At 41.0% G+C, this 18799-nt stretch overlaps 1 protein-coding gene across 3 annotated transcripts in view; it reads right to left on the reverse strand.

Annotated features, from left to right (window-relative positions):
* MYO18B (myosin XVIIIB) overlaps positions 1-18799 on the reverse strand; it is a 2352406-nt gene that overhangs the window by 1045901 nt on the left and 1287706 nt on the right. For all 3 annotated transcript variants that reach the window (XM_044068483.1, XM_044068482.1, XM_044068484.1), the window contains one exon: positions 5891-6015. In XM_044068483.1, the coding sequence (XP_043924418.1) occupies positions 5891-6015 (125 nt within the window). The remainder of the gene's footprint in view (positions 1-5890; positions 6016-18799) is intronic.

The following is an 18799-nucleotide window of genomic DNA, read 5'->3' on the forward strand; positions in this document are numbered from 1 at the left end:
GTCCACATCGAATATTAAAAAAGGCGGACAAGCCATAAGGGCTTGCAACTCAGACACCTGTCTGGCAGAAGTAAGAGCCAACAAAAGAACTGTCTTCCAAGAACAATGTTGCAAGGAAGCTGAAACAGCAGGCAAAAAAGGAGCCTGAGTCAATTTCTCCACAACAAAATTAAGATCCCAGGGAAGAGGAACAGGCTTCATGCAAGGTCTAATATTAAGGACACCTTTAAGAAATTGCTTAGCCTGAAATCTAGAAGCTAAAGGAGGAGTTAAAGGCAGACAAGCAGAAAGAGCTAATAAGTGGGACTTAATAGAAGAAGAGGTCAAACCAGCATTGAGCAACTCACACAAATACAACAGAACCAATGGAACATCCACAGTAAGTGGGTCCAGGTTATGAGAGAGGCACCAAACAGAAATCTTCTTCCATTTAGATAAGTAGAATTTCCTAGTAATAAGTGTCCTGGCCTCCTGCAGGACCTGCAACATGAGGAATAAACCCTATCACCCACAGTGTCAGTTGAAGAATGAACAGGTGGGGATGGATGAGAGATCCCTTGTCTTTTGTGAGTAGATCCACCCTGTGAGGTAACTTGTGATGACTGCCCCTGGCTAGATGCAAAAGTAGAAGGAACCAGTGCTGTCACAACCAAAAGGGAGTCACCAACAAGATTTTGGGAACATCCTGTTGAATTTTGAAGAGGACTTTTGCAATCAGAGTAAGGGAAGGGAATGCATAAAGAATCATCCCCTTCCTAATAAATGAGAGGGCATCCACCTTCCATACCAGAGGACCTGGGTCTCTGGCATAAAACAGAAGAAGCTGACTGTTCAGAAGGGAGGCAAAGAAATCTACTGGAGGAGTACCCCACTGGTGAATAATGTCCAGAAACATATCCCTGTGAAGCATCCATTTGTGGGATTGAGTGTGACCTGCTCAGAGTGTCTGTCACAGTAATCTGATCTGAATGGATATAAACTGCCTGAAGAGTCACTTGATACTTGACAGTCATATCCCATACCAGAAGTTCCAACCAGCAAAGAAGGTAAGATCTCATTCCTCCTTGTTTGTTGCTATACCACATGACTGTGGTATTGCCTGTGAATACCTTGAGAGGCCCAGGACAGAAACGAGGATAAAAGGCCTGAAGAGCCAGCATAAGAGCTCTCATCTCTTTGACACTGATGTATTCCTTCTGCTGATGAGGCAGCCACACTTCCTGCACCTTCAGGGAACCAAATGTTGTTCCTCATCACACATCTGTAGCATCTGTGAACAGATGCTGAGAAGGAAGGGGGGTAAAAAGGGAGCCCTGGATTTAGAGACCGCTGCTGAATCCAAAAGAGAAGTTCCTTCTTGAGACAAGGGAGAAGAGGAACTATGAAGTCTAGAGGATGCATATGTTGAAGCCACATGGACTTCAGAAACCACTGGAACTTCTTCATGTGGAGTTTGGCCAGAGGGAGTATCAGAATGGTAGAAGCCATGAAACCCAGAACTCTCAGAAACTCCCTGGCTGAAAAGGAGGCCAGAGAAGAAGAGTTTGAAAGTAAGAAATGAGAGTTAAGGTCTTTGGAGAAGGCTAGCATTGGCACTGCCTGAATCCTGAAAGCCAGAAAGACATGATCCCGAGAAGGAGTCCGAGAAGACTTTTTGAAGCCTATTGTGAACCCCAGGGTCTGAAGAAGAGAAACGCCAAAATGAAGATTTTGAAAACGGACCTCCAGAGAGCATGTCTGAATCAGCAGATCTTCCACATAAGGAGATATTTGGATCCCTTGAAGCCTGCAAAAAGCAATCACAGAAGTGAGGCATTTGGTGAACACCCTTGGAGCAATAGAAAGGCCAAAGAGCAAAGCACAGAACTGAAATTGCCAAGAAGCAACAGAGAAATGCAAAAACTTCCTGAAAACAGGATGGATCGGAACATGGAGATCCAGAGACACTAGAAAGGCCTGAGGTAGCAAGACAGGAAACAGAGCCTGAAGGGGCAACATCCAAAAGGAAGGCACCTTCAGGAAAGTTTTTAGATGACAGAGGTCTAGAATCTGTCTCCAAGTACCTTCTATTCTGGGTACTAGAAACATTCTTGAATGAAACCCTTCCCCTTTTGGGACACAGGCACCCCTTGAATAGTACCCTGAGACAAGAGATCTCTAACAACTTCTGTGAAAAAAATAAGTTGTTCCCAGGAAGGCTGAGGAATGCCCATAAAAGGAGGATGGGCTATCCACACCATGAAGTACTCTGACAATTGACTGACAGAACCCAAGAATCCTAAGTGATCTGAAGCCAAACAGGAAGAAAAAAAGAAAGGTGAAGGGAAAAAGGAATGTTGTTAGAAACAGTCGGATAGTCAGACAGCATCTGGTTTGCCAGGAAAGGAAGACTTTCGAATCTCTGCAGTCTGAGTGGCCTTAGGAGGGGAAGCCTGTTTACCACCCTTTTTACCTTTACTAGGAAGGTGTGATTGCTTATGAACAAACTCTGTCTTAGAAGGGTAGTTTCTCTGAAATTTAGGCACAGGAGAAACAAACACATGTTTAGGCTGCTGTAAGGCCTTCCTTTTGTCCTGAAGAGACTTAAACAAACCAGCAGTTGCTTCGCCAAACAACAGTTTATTTTTCAGAGCAGCATCCATCAACATAGCCTTGATATCATCAGGTAAAAGCTGAAGCCTAAGCCAAGAATATCTCCTCATTACTGAACCAAAAGGCAGCCCTAGAAGAGGCATCTGCTGCATCATAGCTATATTTGATAGAATTATGAACTACTTGAGAGGATGTCCCTAGCAAGGAAAGAACAGAAAATTTTCTCTCAGAGTCTGAAAAATCATAAAAAAGCTGACAAGCCTGAGAAAGAAGAGCCAACACATACCTAGTTATACGGGTCTGTTAATTAATTGCCCCAAAAACTAGGGTAGCCAAAGTATAAACCTTCTTACCCAGCTTGTCCATGGTTCTGTTGTCCTTGTCAGAAGGCAGTAACTTGGACAAAGGAAGCAACTGAGATTGCTTATCAGAGGTGACAGACACCACAGAGGGGCCAGCAGCAGGACATTTGAACAAAAAGGAACAATCCTCAGGCAACCTATAAAACCTATCAGGCTTCTTGGGAGCAGGGGGCAGGGAATCTAGCGCTTTAGAGACATTGGAATAAAACATCCAGTAAAGCAGCCAAAACAGGAGGAATAGACTCAGGTTTAGGAGATTCCACCTGCAGTAACTCATAGTACCTCTTATGGATATCAGAGACCAGAGCACAATCCCAGTTAAAAAAATTCCAACATCCTAGAGATTATGTCCGCAAATAAAATTTCCTCAGAAGGAGTATCTGGACTATTGGATTCCTCCTCCTCTGACCCATAGTCTAAAAAAGAAGGAATCTGAGTAGAATAGGTAAGGGATTATTCATCAGAATCCAACTCTTCCTCAGAAGAATTCAGTTCCCGGGCCTTTTAAGTGGAGAAGAGGACCAAGGAGGAGCAGGAATCGAAACCCCTTGAGAAGGCCTTAATGTCAGTAAAGCATTAAATAACCCCTGAGTAAAGGCCTGCCACTCACTTAGTGGATCCCTAGGAGCAGAAGAAACATGTTTAATTTTCTGTTTCTTTTTAATGGAACATCCACTCTAGAAAACTGAGAAGGATCTGACTCAGAATGGCATTTGACAAGCGTAGTAAAAACTTCTTCCCTAAGAAGAATCTGTGGAACCCCCCAGACCCCTCAGAAACAATCAACCTTGGTTCCTCCTAAAAGTATGAAACGGACACCTGCAAAACCTCTTCTGACAGGCTGCCCACCAGATCCTTGCCAGCCTCCAACCTGGAAGTGGCAGAGAAATCTGACAACACAGCCAGGGTTTGTAACAACCTTGGGAGAAACACCCAACAGAGGCTGGACAGTGGAAGACTCCAGTCTTACCTTTTTCACCTTCTTCTTCTTCCTTGATGGCTGACCCTCAGGGTGTTAAGTTCTTTCCATTGCATCTTTAACAAGAAGCTTAAGATGTTGGTTCTCAAGATACAATGAAAGGGAGGAAAGCCTACTATGAAGGGTTTTTTGGGATGAACGCCTGATAAATTGAACAAGATGTATGGTTGTGAGAAGCTCCTAGGCACAAAACGCACTTATTGTGGTGGTCTTTATGGGGAATCTGTCTCCCACACTGGCATTCACCCTTCCTGGATGACATTAACCTCAAACAGCACAAAAAATTCAAGAAAAAGAACAACCCCCCCAACTGGGTGCATATCTGCAATGAGGAGGATGTCATTAAACATGAGTAATCACCGGAATACAAAAATGCAGTAAAAATGGCAGAAAACAGATGTATGCAAACAGACCGAATGTTAGAAACAGCTTTAGGACTGGCGGCAAAGAAGTTCTGAGGATGGTACACCTGAACACCACCTTTATGCCCCACACTACATGAGGAGCATTTGGATGATGTTCAGCATACTTTAAAGCAATGGTAGGCTTTGGTAGACTGGCTGGATGTTGGGCTCCTTAGTAGGGAATCCCATAAGTGATGAATACTGCAGCTGTGAATGTAAGGACATCATTAGAGATAGGATTTCAGTTTAGAAATACAACACCTTTCTATTGCTGTTTTAAACATCTATATGGTATTTCCCATATACAACTCATCAGAGAAAAAACAAACAACTTTTTAGTGCCTAGATGCAGTACACAAATGCAACACACTACAAGCTTGGATAATTAGCTGAGAGCATCCTTTTATTAAAAGAGTGTTCCTAGTGTTGTCTGTCATAGTAATTATTCAAGCCATTCTACATAAGCACTCCAGTCTCTTAACTGTCATTGTACACTACCAGATGTGAAACTAGCAAAACAGTTTGATGCATGATCCAGAAATCCCTAGTTTGTGATATGTACAATTGTGCAGTCACAACACAACTGCATTAAGTGCACAATCTTTATGCCAACACTGTGAGACATTTACGTACAGATAAATATATGACAAATGAATACTTGCATATGTGTGTATGCATACGTCTGTGTGTGTGTGTGTGTGTGTGTGTGTGTGTGTGTGTGTGTGTGTGTGTGTGTGTGAGAGAGAGAGAGAGATAGAGAAAGAGAGAGAGAGAAAATGAGACAGCGTGAAGGAGATTTGCACATCAAAAAGCATGCCTTTATAAATAAAACAATACTTCTGGGCCTAAAGGAAGAGAAGAACACAACTGAAATATGCAGAAACCCCATCTGTGTTTTAAAGACAATGAAAATAATATAAAACAAATGATTTCAGATGAGATGATTAAGGGGATTTATGTACACACATAACATGTCCACACATGCTGCACTTGTATGTATTTTGCTTTGTATGTGTGATACTATGCATTCTTTGCCATCTTTATCAATACAAATTCTAAAATGTGTTTGCTTAGGAGTCTAGGGTCAGATATGTGACATATCCCGCATGTTCAGCATTTCCTGTGATATACTACATAGACAAATATTTCCAACTTTTTCACTTAGCTGTAGAACTGAAATTTTAGCAACATTCTTCGATAATATAATCAGTGATACTGAAACTGTTTATCATCAATACTTTTGTAAATGTAACCAAAATGTATTTCCAAGACCAAAGTCAGCATGCTGCAAAAAAGCAATTAACATGAGAATGAAGTATTGTTTCTGAAAAGTAGTTTGGATCCAACATCTAAAGGGTTAAATAGAAAATTAGCTTTTGACATCTTTTACAGTGGTTTTAACAGACAGAGGATAACTTTTAAAACTCCCAAGAGACAGCATCATACAATATCTAAAAGTACTGCTGAGTGTCATTCACACATTACTAATGTTCTTTCCAGGCAAAGTATTCAACTCTGTTGAAGAAACATTTCTTGACAGGTGACAATCATACCTTCTCCTCTAGTTCTTTTCTGTACTGAAATTCATATTCCATTCTCTCTTCAAACTGAGTGAGACGTTTTCTGAGGAAGTCTATCTCTGTCTGCGAACATTCAAAGCGAATCCGCCACTCATCTTCTAGACATGGAAAAAAATGTTGCAAATTATTTCTTATTATTGGGATATTACATTTCACCACCATACCAGTGACCTACATCTGGTTTAAAACCCATTCCTAACTTTTCTATTGGCTTATAAAGAAGCTTCTGACAGCTTGCTTTAGATGATTAGAAAATACCTAGTAAGATGAGGACATAAACAAAAAAAAATCATTTAACACTGAGCTTTTTTTGTTCTAGTCCTACAAAAACAGAATCAGCATGTATTTTAGACAATGAAAGAAATGAAAAGCTATTCGATGAATTACTACATTCTTTCAGTTAGTAACTATTATTTTCCATAAACAACTGTTTATTCATGCTGGCAACTTCTTTCAGATGTTTTTTTGAGATAACACATTAACAATTATTCTTTTCATATATTTTATAATGCATGTTATCCATACTACAAATATAAGCATTGATCACAAGCAATTAATGACAGCATGGATGCTTATATATAGTATTATTATAAAATTGACTTCATCTTCTGGTTCATGAAAGAAATGTTCCTCTTCCTTGATATTTTAAATTACTTAACTACCAGCTGAAATTAGCACTATTATGTTAAACTGCACAATGCATTGTAAATATATTATGCATGGAGGAATTTAGAAGGACAAAAGGCACTTTGCAGTCCTGTCTTTAGCAGGATTGCACAGTACGTTATGAGGGAGTAACTCAAATAAGCTTAAGTCCTCCACGTTATGAAAGCTTCAGCAAGCAGTACTGGGATGGTCTTGCTGCATTCTGCTCAACTAACTCCTTCAGTCTGGGAGTGAGGCTAAAGTAAATTAGCTATGTTTTCTGCTCCAGAGCTGTGCACCATGATGGTAGAGTGTGGAAGTGTGTCAAAGACAAGCTCTGATACACTGTTGTGTGCAGTGCAATAAACTCTGATTGTGGCAGATTCATAGTGTATATTCATTTTTGTCTATAGCAGCAGGAGGTCTTTTAACAACGGTAGGTACTCTGAGGCTAAGTATAAGAGCAGAATGATTGAAAATGTATGGGGAGTTTGTGTATGCATGTGTGTCAGTGTGTGTCTTTGAGACTACACCAGTGTCTGCCTGAATGTTTCTGTGTGTGTGTGTGTGTGTGTGTGTGTGTGTGTGTGTGGGTGTGTGTGTGTGTCTATTTGGCACTGTCCCAGTATCCATCTGAAAGTGTATATGTGCATGTGTGTGTGTGTTTGTGTTTGTGCGTCTGTCTGCATTTGACACTGTTCCATTGTCCATCTGAAAGTGTGTGTTTGTGTGTGTGTGTGTGTGTGTGTCTGCCTGTATTTGTCACTGTCCCAGTATCTGTCTGAAATTGTGTGTGTGTGTGTGTGTGTGTGTGTGTGTGTGTGTGTGTGTGTGTGTGTGTGTGTGTGTGTTTGCACATGTGTCTGTGTGCCTAAGGGAGGCATACAATATAATTGCCCCAGCTGCATTAGGCTTTTGATCAGAGACACCCAAATGAGATGTTACTAAGCCTCTATCTTACTTCTTAACCACTTATTATTGTTGTAGCACCACAAGAGAGAAGTTTAAACACTGTTACTGCAATATTTTCTTTAAATACCCATGATATTTTTTTGCTAGTATAAGTATCCAGATTCACATTGCTTACCTGACTTCCTGTACCTCATTATTATTCCTCCTAGCCTCCCATTTAAGGAATATTTTTCTCTCCTAATTTATAAATTGGCTGAAAATAGGAGTGACACTAGATAACTATTTTGGCATACACTTCAATAAGAACAATATAAACTTGGTATTAATAAGTATTTGCTGGGCAGATATTTTTGCCCATAAATATCTGCCTGGTAAGTCTATTAATTGTTGAGGTGTTAGGGAATTAGTTTCCAGTGGTGGCCTCGTAAGGGAGGAGGTATTTAGGGAGTAAAGAAAGTGAGGTAGTTATAGAATGTGCTTTAGGAAGGGAATGAGGATATTACTATTTAAGAGCAGGAAGGAAGGACTTCAGTCTCTTTGGTATGGTTATTTGTATGCAGATAAAATAGCTGATGTCTATGTGACTGACCACCAGGGCAACAGTAGATTGTGCTGTTTGGAGTGTACAGGTAAGTGCTGCATATTTTTGAGGATCTTTTTAGAGAATGGTAAGTAGTGCTAAGGTGGGTCAGCTCCCTCTCCCCTCCACCCCCTTCCACTGTTCTCAATGGTCCACTATTTCATAGGATCATAGGAAGTTACTAGGCTATTGGCCCTGAGGCCCTTACAAGCCTAGCCAAGAATTTAGCCCATGTTCTCACAAGTCAGCACCATATGTCTGTCTAACGTACAGAGCCATGTCCAACCCAGAATTGTTGAACATGCTCCATCTTAGCAAAACCAAATTTATTCGAGCTACATGCTCTAGGGATATAAACCTCAACACAACAATGAATAGAACATGCTGGAGGGATAGATTCCCTTCGCAGAGACTTCCCTTACTATGGAACAGGGTCCCGATCTACATAAGACAGAGCCCCTCACTATCACTCTTCAAGAGGAACCTTGATGAGTGGATGGGTAACAGAAAGTTCACACCGGGGATCACACCAACAACACTACTAGATAGGGGTCAACGGTACTAGCTGCTAGTACAGGGGTCTAGAGAACTACTAAAGGGGCGGTGAATACCACACAACATGGCAGAGCTAATATATGCCTTCGAGCAGATAGCTCAGTACCAACCTATGAACCTATGAACCTATATGCCACTGTCAAGCAGGGACTAAGGTGTAATCCCAGGGGTGTATTTTCTGTCCCCCATCCAATTATTCAGGTTGCACTTAAAAAGATTTAATGAGGGACTCTGCTTTATGTGAAAAGGAAGTCTCTTCCACAAAAGTGGTAGTCTCTGAGACACAAATCTATCCCAGCAACATGTCCTGTTGATGTCACAGACCAGGTTGAGGTCACATATGCAGCTTACCCGAGTGGAGCTTGTCTTGCAGACATGCAGACATGCAGTGGTCTCATCAGGTTGGGTTCTGAGATTGCTTTGTATGCCAGACAGAGGTCACCTCTGAGGAGTCTGTAGGAGACTGAGTAGAGAGACAGGGATTTTAGCCTATCTGTGTAGGGTAGATGTTTGAGGCCCTGGAGTCTCTGGGTGAGGAACCTCTGTGGTCTCTCCAGTTGCTGCATGTGCTTTTGAGGCACATGCTGAAAGGGGCATTGTACTCAATAATGGGTCTTATACGGGAAGAATACAGGGATGTTATGAACACCTTGTCCCTGGATGAGATACCCTTACTAATGAGGTGGGCCATGTAGAAAGCTTTCCGTACAATGGAGGCAATATGGTGGTCAAACTTCAGTTTGCTGTCAACCTGGGTTCCCAAGTCACTCATGACTGATTGCTTGCTTAGTGCCTTATTATCAATGTGATCATTTGTGGGGACATCATTCTCCCCAAAAAGGATGATGATGCATTTTTTGGCATTCAGTTTGAGGCCATGCTTCTGGCACCAGTTGTTTGGATGAGACACTCTTGCAAACCTGTTCAGCCATAGCCCACTAGGTTTGTCCTGCACCTCTGAGAAGTAGATCCTAAACAGCAGAGTCCCCAAGACTGATCCCTGGCATACACCACTTGTTATGGGTCTACTACCTGAGGTGGCTTCCCCTATTTTGACTAGGTGGGTTCTATCAGTGAGCCAGTTTGCTACCCATCTGGAAACATATGGATTGATGCCTAGTTGAGAGAGAGTTTATCTATTATACCTGAGTGGGAATACTATTGAAGGCCTTGTCCAGGTCAAGGTAGGCAGTGTGCACCATCTTCCCCTCGTCTATGGTCTTGGTGACTATCTCAAAGAAGTTGACCAAATTTAACAGGCATGACCTCCCCTTGATGAAACCAAACTGTGTAGGATCAAGTGTCTGGAGGTTGCCAATGTCCTTGTTAATGATGGCCATGATAATCTGCTCCATGGCCTTGCAGATCAGGCTAGTTAGGCTAATGGATCTATAATTTCCTGGATTGGTGGACACTCCACCTTTGTGCAAAGGAATGAGTGTAGCTCCTCCATTCTGGGATGAAGCCAGTACTCAGGCTTTGATTGAATAGGGTGCCTAATGGTGTTGCAAGCTCCTGCCTAAGTTCATGTAGGATGCAGTGTGGGATGTTATTGGGTCCCATGGAGGCTATACTTTTTGCCTTTGAGAGGGCAGTGATGACTTGCTCCCTAGAGATAAGGGGAGGGGGGGCAGGTCCTGGGGATGTCCTGTTTTACTGTTGAGGGAGGGACAGAGGAGTGAAGTTTTCACTGAACCTGTCTGCCAGCAGGTTGGCTATATCTACAGGGTTTGTGTATGCGGTGTCCTTGACCACCAGTTCTGAGCAGATCTGGGTGCTTCCCTTGAGATTGCTGACATATGTGAAGAAAGCCTTATGATTGTCTTTAGTAGATGTGGCCAGTGTGAACTCAAAGTTTGCTTTGGAGGATTTCAGTAGTGCTCTTATTTGCTTGTTCAGGCTAAGGCGAGACTGCTTCCAGTTAGACACCTACTCCTTCTTGGTCCTGGACAGCATTTTTTTCACCTTTGTTAAAGAGTTTATTTATTGTAGCTGTCCACCAGACAGGTTTACTCTTCCTTGAGGAGGAGGATTTCATCCTGTCTGGCATTCCTGATTCCATGCATATAATTTCTGATACATGGATCTGTCTGGTCCCTCTACCAGTCAAGCAAGAGTCAACTGTAGTAAGCAAAGAAAAAAAAATAGTAGTGCATCATTAGTTCCACTGATTGGGAAGTAAGTACTGAGGAAGGAGTGAGATTGGTGAAATTAATTCACGTACCTGTGGTGAAGCTAGTCCATTCAGGTTGCAGAATGTGGCAAAATACAAGGAAAAGGGGTCCTCAGCTTTTGTGTTGGCGATATGCAATGAAGGTCTTCAGGCTGTCAGTGACTGGTATGGTCTCTTGGATAAAGAAGGGTCTGGGCCATGCACAGCATCAGTTGGTGACATCAGTGTGCCAAGGGAAGGACATTGTCATTGTGGCTGAAGGTCAGTGGAATCATTGTGCAACAATTTTCATCTAAAAAAGGGGCAGTCTACTGATAATCCCATGAGCTTTTGTGGTTTGGTGGTGGACAGTATTTAAAAAAAGGTTCATGTAAATGGCATAACAGTGGCAGTGGGATAGCGGCAGACATGATGAGGAAGGGCTGGAAAAAGATTAAGGGAGTGGACAAGTGATGAGGTGATAAGTCTGGCTCTTACTCTGTGCAGAATTTCACAGAATGTCAAGAAATTTGCCTCATATTTTTGCTCCATTCTGGCATGTCCTCGAGGATTGAAATAACCAGATAATGACCAGCATTTCAGTTTCAGACTTCATTTTCTTCAGAAAATGTGTTCTAAAGTGCAGCCTTCTTCTCTAGCAAATTTCCAAGTTTACTGGAGTAATATTTAAACTATGTCTTTCATTTTGGCCATTCTGGCTCCAATAATTCTGGCACTGTCCAGATTTTTCAGCTAAGAGGTTCAGAGATATGGATCAGGTTGGACATGTGGCAACGTATGCAATTAAACTGAAACTGCTTAGGCAGATTGTGAGATAGGTAGTTGTTTTCACTCTGAGCGTGCTTCTCAACTCTCCTTGAGTTACATGTACAACTCTGTGTTGGCTCCATATATTGCTCTAGCTTTCTCAGTCCCTCCTATACTGATATTGTTAAGGGGAAGGTGGTGATTACACTTGATAGATAATGACATTAACTGCAGGTATGGGCTTTTTACTTCAAGTAGGCAAATTAATACAGTCTTTTTTTGTTAAGTTTCTTGAGTTAATATTATTAATGCTGTAGGATGAGTTCCTGATTTTCTCTGATTTTTGGAGTTGTCCCTGGTTATGGGGGTCTGAGGCTGAGATGTGCCCTCCTGGGATCATAATGATAAGTGGCTGCAACTTTGGTTCCCAGCTATGCTAGTTAGCATAAGGTTACGGGATTGGGTTGGTTCCCATCAAGTAGAGCTAGGGCTATAGTAGGTCTACAATTATAGAGAGATTTCTATTGCAGCTAATACTGAAAGAAAAAAAAGACAAAAAGAAAAAGTATGTATGGCAGCATGAAGGAGGGGCACAGTTTCAGAAGGACATGACTAGGGATTGGTTGTATATTTACAGAGATTGTTATCGGCTATTCATACATATAATAGCAGGAGACTTATTTTAGATACAGTAGGAAATATAGTTAGATGGGAAAGTAACAATGCAAACAATGTGAACAATTAACAGTTTGTTTTTTTGTTTTGAATGGTGAATTTGGTGGAATTACAGAAGAAGGGGGATGCCATTTCTTCTCAGGCAGCAGCCCTCTTCCAAGAAGTAGCACCCAGAATCACCTAGAAGAACTGAGAACACCAGTGAAGCGGACGAGTGGCAGGAGGCAGCATGTGATGCCAGAGGATAGAGCAGAGTAGAAGCAGAAGGGCCAGAGAGTTCGAGACAATGAACTAGGAAGAGTGAATAGACAGAAGCACAGAACACAGCAGGCAGTGAATTGGTTTCATGTGCTATTAAGGGAGGCTAATGTTAGCCGGGACACAGTTGATCTTTATGGAATTGTACTTAGCTTAGATGGCAACATCAGATTGAGGCTGCAGGAGTTTTTGGGTAACAGCAACTTGGAGTAAGGCCTAGGAGGAGAGTATAGGCTACATGTTAGACTGCAGAAAGAACTCAGGGTGCAGTGGAGTCACCAGTATGTGCTGTTGGTTTTCTGCAAATGCCATTAGAGTATATAGGTGCAGTAGTTAAGGGATAGTTGTGGCCTGGTGTGGTGCCCCTGAGTCAGCAAAGCATTTATTCCTTCTTAGCAATAATGTAGGTAATTTTTATTATGTCTCTTATCCCATCAACTGTTAAAGAAAAAAACATATTGATGCCTTTAATCATACTGATGCAGACGGAAACCATCAGATCACTGAGGTGGAGGCTCCTGGATCTAAGAATCTTATGTCAGCTTTGTCCACTCCGAGAAGAAGGAGGCCAAGCAGGTCCAGGATGAAGTGTGAAAACTGGATGATGGTCTTTATGTATTTGGTCACAGTTATCCTAAAATAGATGCTAATCAAGGTCAGTCATTGTTAGCCTACTACAACAAGGGAGGCTCGGCAGTTAAGAGTGGGTCATGCTTTATTATAGTATGACCGGCATTTTAAGTAGCAGAAGACAGTAAATAAGACTTCATTGGAAATGTAGACACCCTGACACATGGTTATATACTACGGTAGATTAACAAAGCTAAATAAGAAAAAGCAAGTCAGGATGACATATTGAATAAAACTAAGTTTTGTTGGGCCTTTAATGCCCGAACATGCAGCTGATCTAACCACAGGTTCACTCACATTTGTTCATTTTGTGACACTATACATTGTGAGGTTAACATTTGGAGGAAGAAGGCTGGCCAAGGGGACTGCATTCCTGTTGGGGACACAGGAGAAAACCACACCTTGGATGGTAGATGAAAAGAATGACAGATCTATAGGTAGTTTTAGGCAGCATAAGTGCAGCTCTGCCTCGTCACTGGCCATGGTATTCCTCTACTTGGAATGAGGTTATAAAAGCCTCTTTGGAAGATTATTTTATTTATTTATTTATTTATTTATTGACATTTGTTAACCGGGTTAGTCCAGCTGGGCCAGGAGGCCATTTTCAGTGGAGACTCGAGGATAAAAGCTCCAATTACAGACAGATTAAGTATACATAACAGTTTAATCTACAATTAAAAACATACATAACAGTACAATTAAAAACAATCATTAATTAGCTAACACTACAAGTTCACATATATTCTGAATTGCAAAGAAAAACAAACAAAAATGTTTTTTTTTTTTTCTTTTACTCCTGTGTGTGTGGTGTAAGTATCTGTTTTATAACTGGTGTGGTAAGGTGTATAGCAGGATTCATGAAAGGGGTGGAAGGGATATCTAGAGGTGTAATGAGATGTCAGTGAAATAAATGTGGGAGATAAGATACTGAGAGGATTGTATGATATTGTGATACAACAGTAATAGTATTGGAGTGAGAAAAAAGTATGCTGTGAAGTTGTAATGAAGTGTGTACTACAGAGCAGAACTGGAGCTAGGTAGGATCATGGCAAGCACAACTTTTGGTTCTCATCAAGTGTAGTTTGAGTTCTTTCTTAAATTGTAAAGGGTGTCTAATGGAGCAATGGAGCATAATTGGATGGGAGGTTATTCCATGCCTGGGATAGGATGGATTTATAAAGTAATCTACCAATAGTTTTTTTTGGTTGGTAAATGTCAAGGAGTTGTTGGTAAGAGATACGAATTGTGCGAGTTGGTGTGTAGATGGAAATCAAGGAGGACAGGACAGGGCAGGTTGATGGTTTATAAAGTATGGAGTGAATAATTTGTAACGGAGATAGAAAAAGTTGTTGTGGGAGTTCTAGCCATTGTAGTGAGTTGAGTGAGAGGCAGTGGTGTGAGTTATGTGGGGAGTTTGTGATGAACCTTGCTATTCTGTGGTAAGTTTGTTGGAGTTTGGCTAGGGTAGTCATTTGAATATTAGGTAGTATTGGGGTGAGAGAAGGGAGGGGAGAAGAGCCTGTGACAGGCACAGTCTGGTATCATAGGTCAGGAATCCATGGTTTCGGTGGAGCATACCCAGCTTTTGGTGAGTTCTCTTTATACTTTGAAGGATGTGTAGGTTAAATTTAAGCTTGTCGTAAATGATGGTTCCTAGAAGTTTTGTGTGGAAGTCAGGTTGTATGGTGGTATTATTGGAGGATAAGATAAGAAAGTTAGACTTTAGGTGAGAGGGAGTCTGGAGGAAGAATAACAGAAGCTTTGCTTTCTTGGGGTTTAGGATAAGTAGATTTTCTGCTAGCCATTTTCCACAAATAGAAAGGTGTCCTGGGCGAGTGTGTGAGGGTCAGAGATATTGTTGGAAGTACAGATGAGAGTTGAATAGTCAGTATATTGGACTAGTACAGATTGTTTGCAGGAGGTATATAGTTCATTTGTAAAGATGTTGACTAGGAGGGGTCCCAAGATGGAGATCATGATAAAGAAGTGTTTTATTTATTTGTTTATTTATTTATCTACTGATTGACTGACTGATTCAGTTTGGTAACCAGGGTAGAATCCTAATCCAAATGGCCCTATTTCAGTCTCAGCCGGGATAAATTTAAATGACAGTAGACAAGAAAGTTAACAAGAAGTATTATGAATACAAACAAAATGTTGTGTGATGATAGCAATGATTCATTAACAGCAATAATAACAAATCACGCAGTATAATGGAGAATAGGGAAGAAAGGTTAGTTTAAGGAGGGAAGTAGAAGAAGAAGAGAGTAAAACAATAAAGGGAAAAAGTGCATAGTGTAAAACATTGCAAACGTAAGGTAAGGATGCACAGAAATTAACAAATTCACTCCAATGTAGCTCAGGAAGTTTGCACTGTAACTTCCAGTGGGCGGAGCCTAAGCCTTTTCACAGAATTAAAATACGTTCTCACACTTGAAACAAATGCTCATATCTCTAGAACCATTATGATTATTAAAGAAGTATAAATGGCAAACTCTTCAGTACAAACTATTTTATAGTGGTAGTATTTTTTATGTTCTAGGTCTTAAACTGAATTTTATAAGTCACAGTAAACACAGTAACTATCACATTTGTAATATTTTGCAAACAACTTACAATATCTCAACAACCACTCAAGTTACACACATACTGTCAGCAGTATTTTATTCATCTAGCTGAGAGTGTTCATATGACACTAAAGAGTTCTGTCTGGTTACTTGGTTTTCGAGATATTTAGAAAAATGTGAAAATTATATTTATATAAACTAATATTATTAAAAGCAGTTAATATCTACTTAACTGCATGAGACAGAGGTAAAATATTAATACATTTGAGTTTGCTAACCTGTAAGCTTTAAGATGAAATCTTTTAAAACCTCGTACATAGCATGGTTTTAAAATTATTGTTGCAAATATGAGCAAACAATATTTGATGCCTAGAGGTGGCAGTAGGAGTTAACTGCAGATGCACCTGGAGGCATCACTCAAATGAAATAAGATAAATATATGCAATATATACAATGTGCAAGAGATGTCGCATGTTATTGTTGGGAAATAATGTGAGGAGGACAAAGGTGGCTATCTAGTGAAGGGGAGAGTGGGGGATTAGGTGATGTGTCCAGATGAAAAACATTTGCAAACTGAGTCAGACCTGAGATGATCTTTAACCTGAGCATAGAATGAGGAGTATGAGGGAGGCTTTAAGATTAGTAGGGGGGGATTCCCAGAGTTTTGGGCCTAGGATGGGGAAGGCTTGGTTAGTGCAATGAAGTTTGGTTCTTCTTACATTGTTACTGAGGGGGGGGGGGTCATCTGAATAGGTCGGTGACAACAGAAGGACAGAAGTATTCTTTGAGGAGCTTGTAGAGTTGCGATTCAAGAAGCAGGCTGGCAAACTGATGAACAGGTAGCCAACTGACTTAATTAAATATGATAAAACAATGTTCATTTCTAGGGGAGAAGGTAATGTAATAGCAGATAAAGTTGCTTGTAGCTTGGATGGTGGTGGCAATTTTCTTCGATGCTACTGAAACCAGTGGAAATTCATATTTAAGCTGGGCTAGCAAATTGCCTTTGCCTACGGCTCTTCTGGTTGGTCTGGAAAGAAAGTGGAACATTTTATAAAATTGAAAAAGGTGTGAAATGAATTTTTCTTCTGTATTTGTTAGGTGAAGGTGAAAGTTCAGTGAGAAATCAGGCCACATCTTATTTAAAGGATTTAAAGGAAGTGGATAATAATAGATTTAGAGCTATTCTGCCATTTAGGGTAGGTACCAAATAACATTGTTTAGTTTTGGAAATGTTCAGAATTTACTTTTTGTTTTCAAGCCATTTGATAAGAGAAATGAAATCATCTTATAGATGTTACTAAATGTTTAAGGAGGTCAGGCTTGATTGAAATAAGACCATATCATCAGCATAAAGTAAGAAAGGGAGGTGAGAGAGGTCAATTTCTAGTTTATTAATGTAAATGGAAAAAGGAAGGGGAACCAGAATGGAGCACAGAGGGGCTCTTTATGGCTAGGGAATCATAGATAAACTTACTAAGCTGCACATTAATCCCTACGTCACTCTATGCGTTGCCAACTGGCTTACTGACAGAACCCACACTGTAAAAGTAGCTGACTCCAAATCGAGCTCCAGACAAGTAACAAGTGGAGTACCTCAGGTTTCAGTCCTGGGACCTCTTTTGTTTGGCATCTACTTCTCTGAAGTACAGGCCAACACTAAGGGACTCTGGCTAACAAAGTTCGCAGATGACTGCAAACTGGGAGCCATTATTGAATCTCCAAATGATGTTGATATTCTACAAAAGGGCCTTACAGAAACAGATGCTTGGTGCCAGAGCCATGGACTTAAGCTCAATGCCAAGAAATGTATAGTTATCCCCTTTGGGAAAAAAACATGTGCCCGTGAATTACTACATAGGTGGCAGCACACTAAACACCGAAAGTTTGATAAGAGACTTAGGGACACAGGTGGACAGTGGTCTCACCTTCAATAACCACATCGCCACAACAGTCAGGAAATCCTTCTATGTGGCATACGTCATCACTAAGGGCTTTTCTTCCAGAAAAAAAGGAGGTCATTGCCCCACTGTACTCATCCCTCATTAGACCCATTATAGAATACAACACCCCATTTGTTATGTACCTTTCAAGACATCTGCAACAACTGGAAAGGCCTCAGAAACACCTCACTAAAAGAATCACAGGCCTAAAGCCGATGCCCTATGCTGACTGCCTTAAAAAACTCCATCTATACTCTGTCGCATATCGTCTACTCCAAGGCGATCTCTGCTTAACAAATAAGGCCATGTCAAACCCAGAGCTGTTGGATATGCTACACTTAAAGAAATCCCAATCCCTCAGAGCCACATGCTCCAGTGATCTAAACCTTGTCATCACAATAAACAAAACATGCTGGAGAGATAGGTTCCTGACCCAGAGACTTCCCAGACTCTGGAATAGACTGCCCATACATGTCAAGCAGATCATCTCTTTGGCCCTCATCAAAAGGAACCTTGATGATTGGATGGGAGAAAATAAATTCACCCCAGGGATCATGTCAGTCGCCCTGCTAGGCAGGGGTCCAGGGAAGTAAATAGTGTGGGAAGAAATAGCCAGGGAATTGTTATGGCTAGGCTTGTATAGCACAAGGGCCGATAGCCTAGTACCAACCTATGAACCTATGAACCTATAAGGTGATTTGAAACTGCCCACAGAAGTACTGATTGGAAAGATATTTTTTAAATCAGAGAGCTGTATCTAGGATGATTCCAATTTCAGTTTGGTGGTCTAAAAGAATGTTATGGTCAACCAGATTGAAAGCTCTGATGAGTTCAATAAAGGTAACTGTGGTGAGGGGGCCTTTGTTCATAGCCAGGAGGATGTTATTAGTATGTGTCCAGCCAAGTAACCAAGTAAGCTGCCAAGGAATTAATCAGCCAGTTCATGGGGGGAGTAATATTAAATCAGTGGAAGAGGTTGTGAGGAAGTGGACAGTAATGTGAAGTCAGTTAAGGGTGTTATTAGATAGAGGGGTGCAGGCAGGTAGGTATTAGTTCTTTGGTTTCTCCTCCATTTCACCTTTAAGTTTAGTTCCTCAGAAGAAAGCCTGGTAAATATATGCTGGGATAAGAAGCCCAATAAACACATCCTACATTCCTGCTAAGAAGGAATAAATGTTTTGCTGACTCAGGGGCACC

The sequence above is a fragment of the Protopterus annectens genome, chromosome 4.part0, assembly GCF_019279795.1.
Source record: "Protopterus annectens isolate FY-2018-M chromosome 4.part0, PAN1.0, whole genome shotgun sequence".
Classification (NCBI taxonomy): domain Eukaryota; kingdom Metazoa; phylum Chordata; order Ceratodontiformes; family Protopteridae; genus Protopterus; species Protopterus annectens.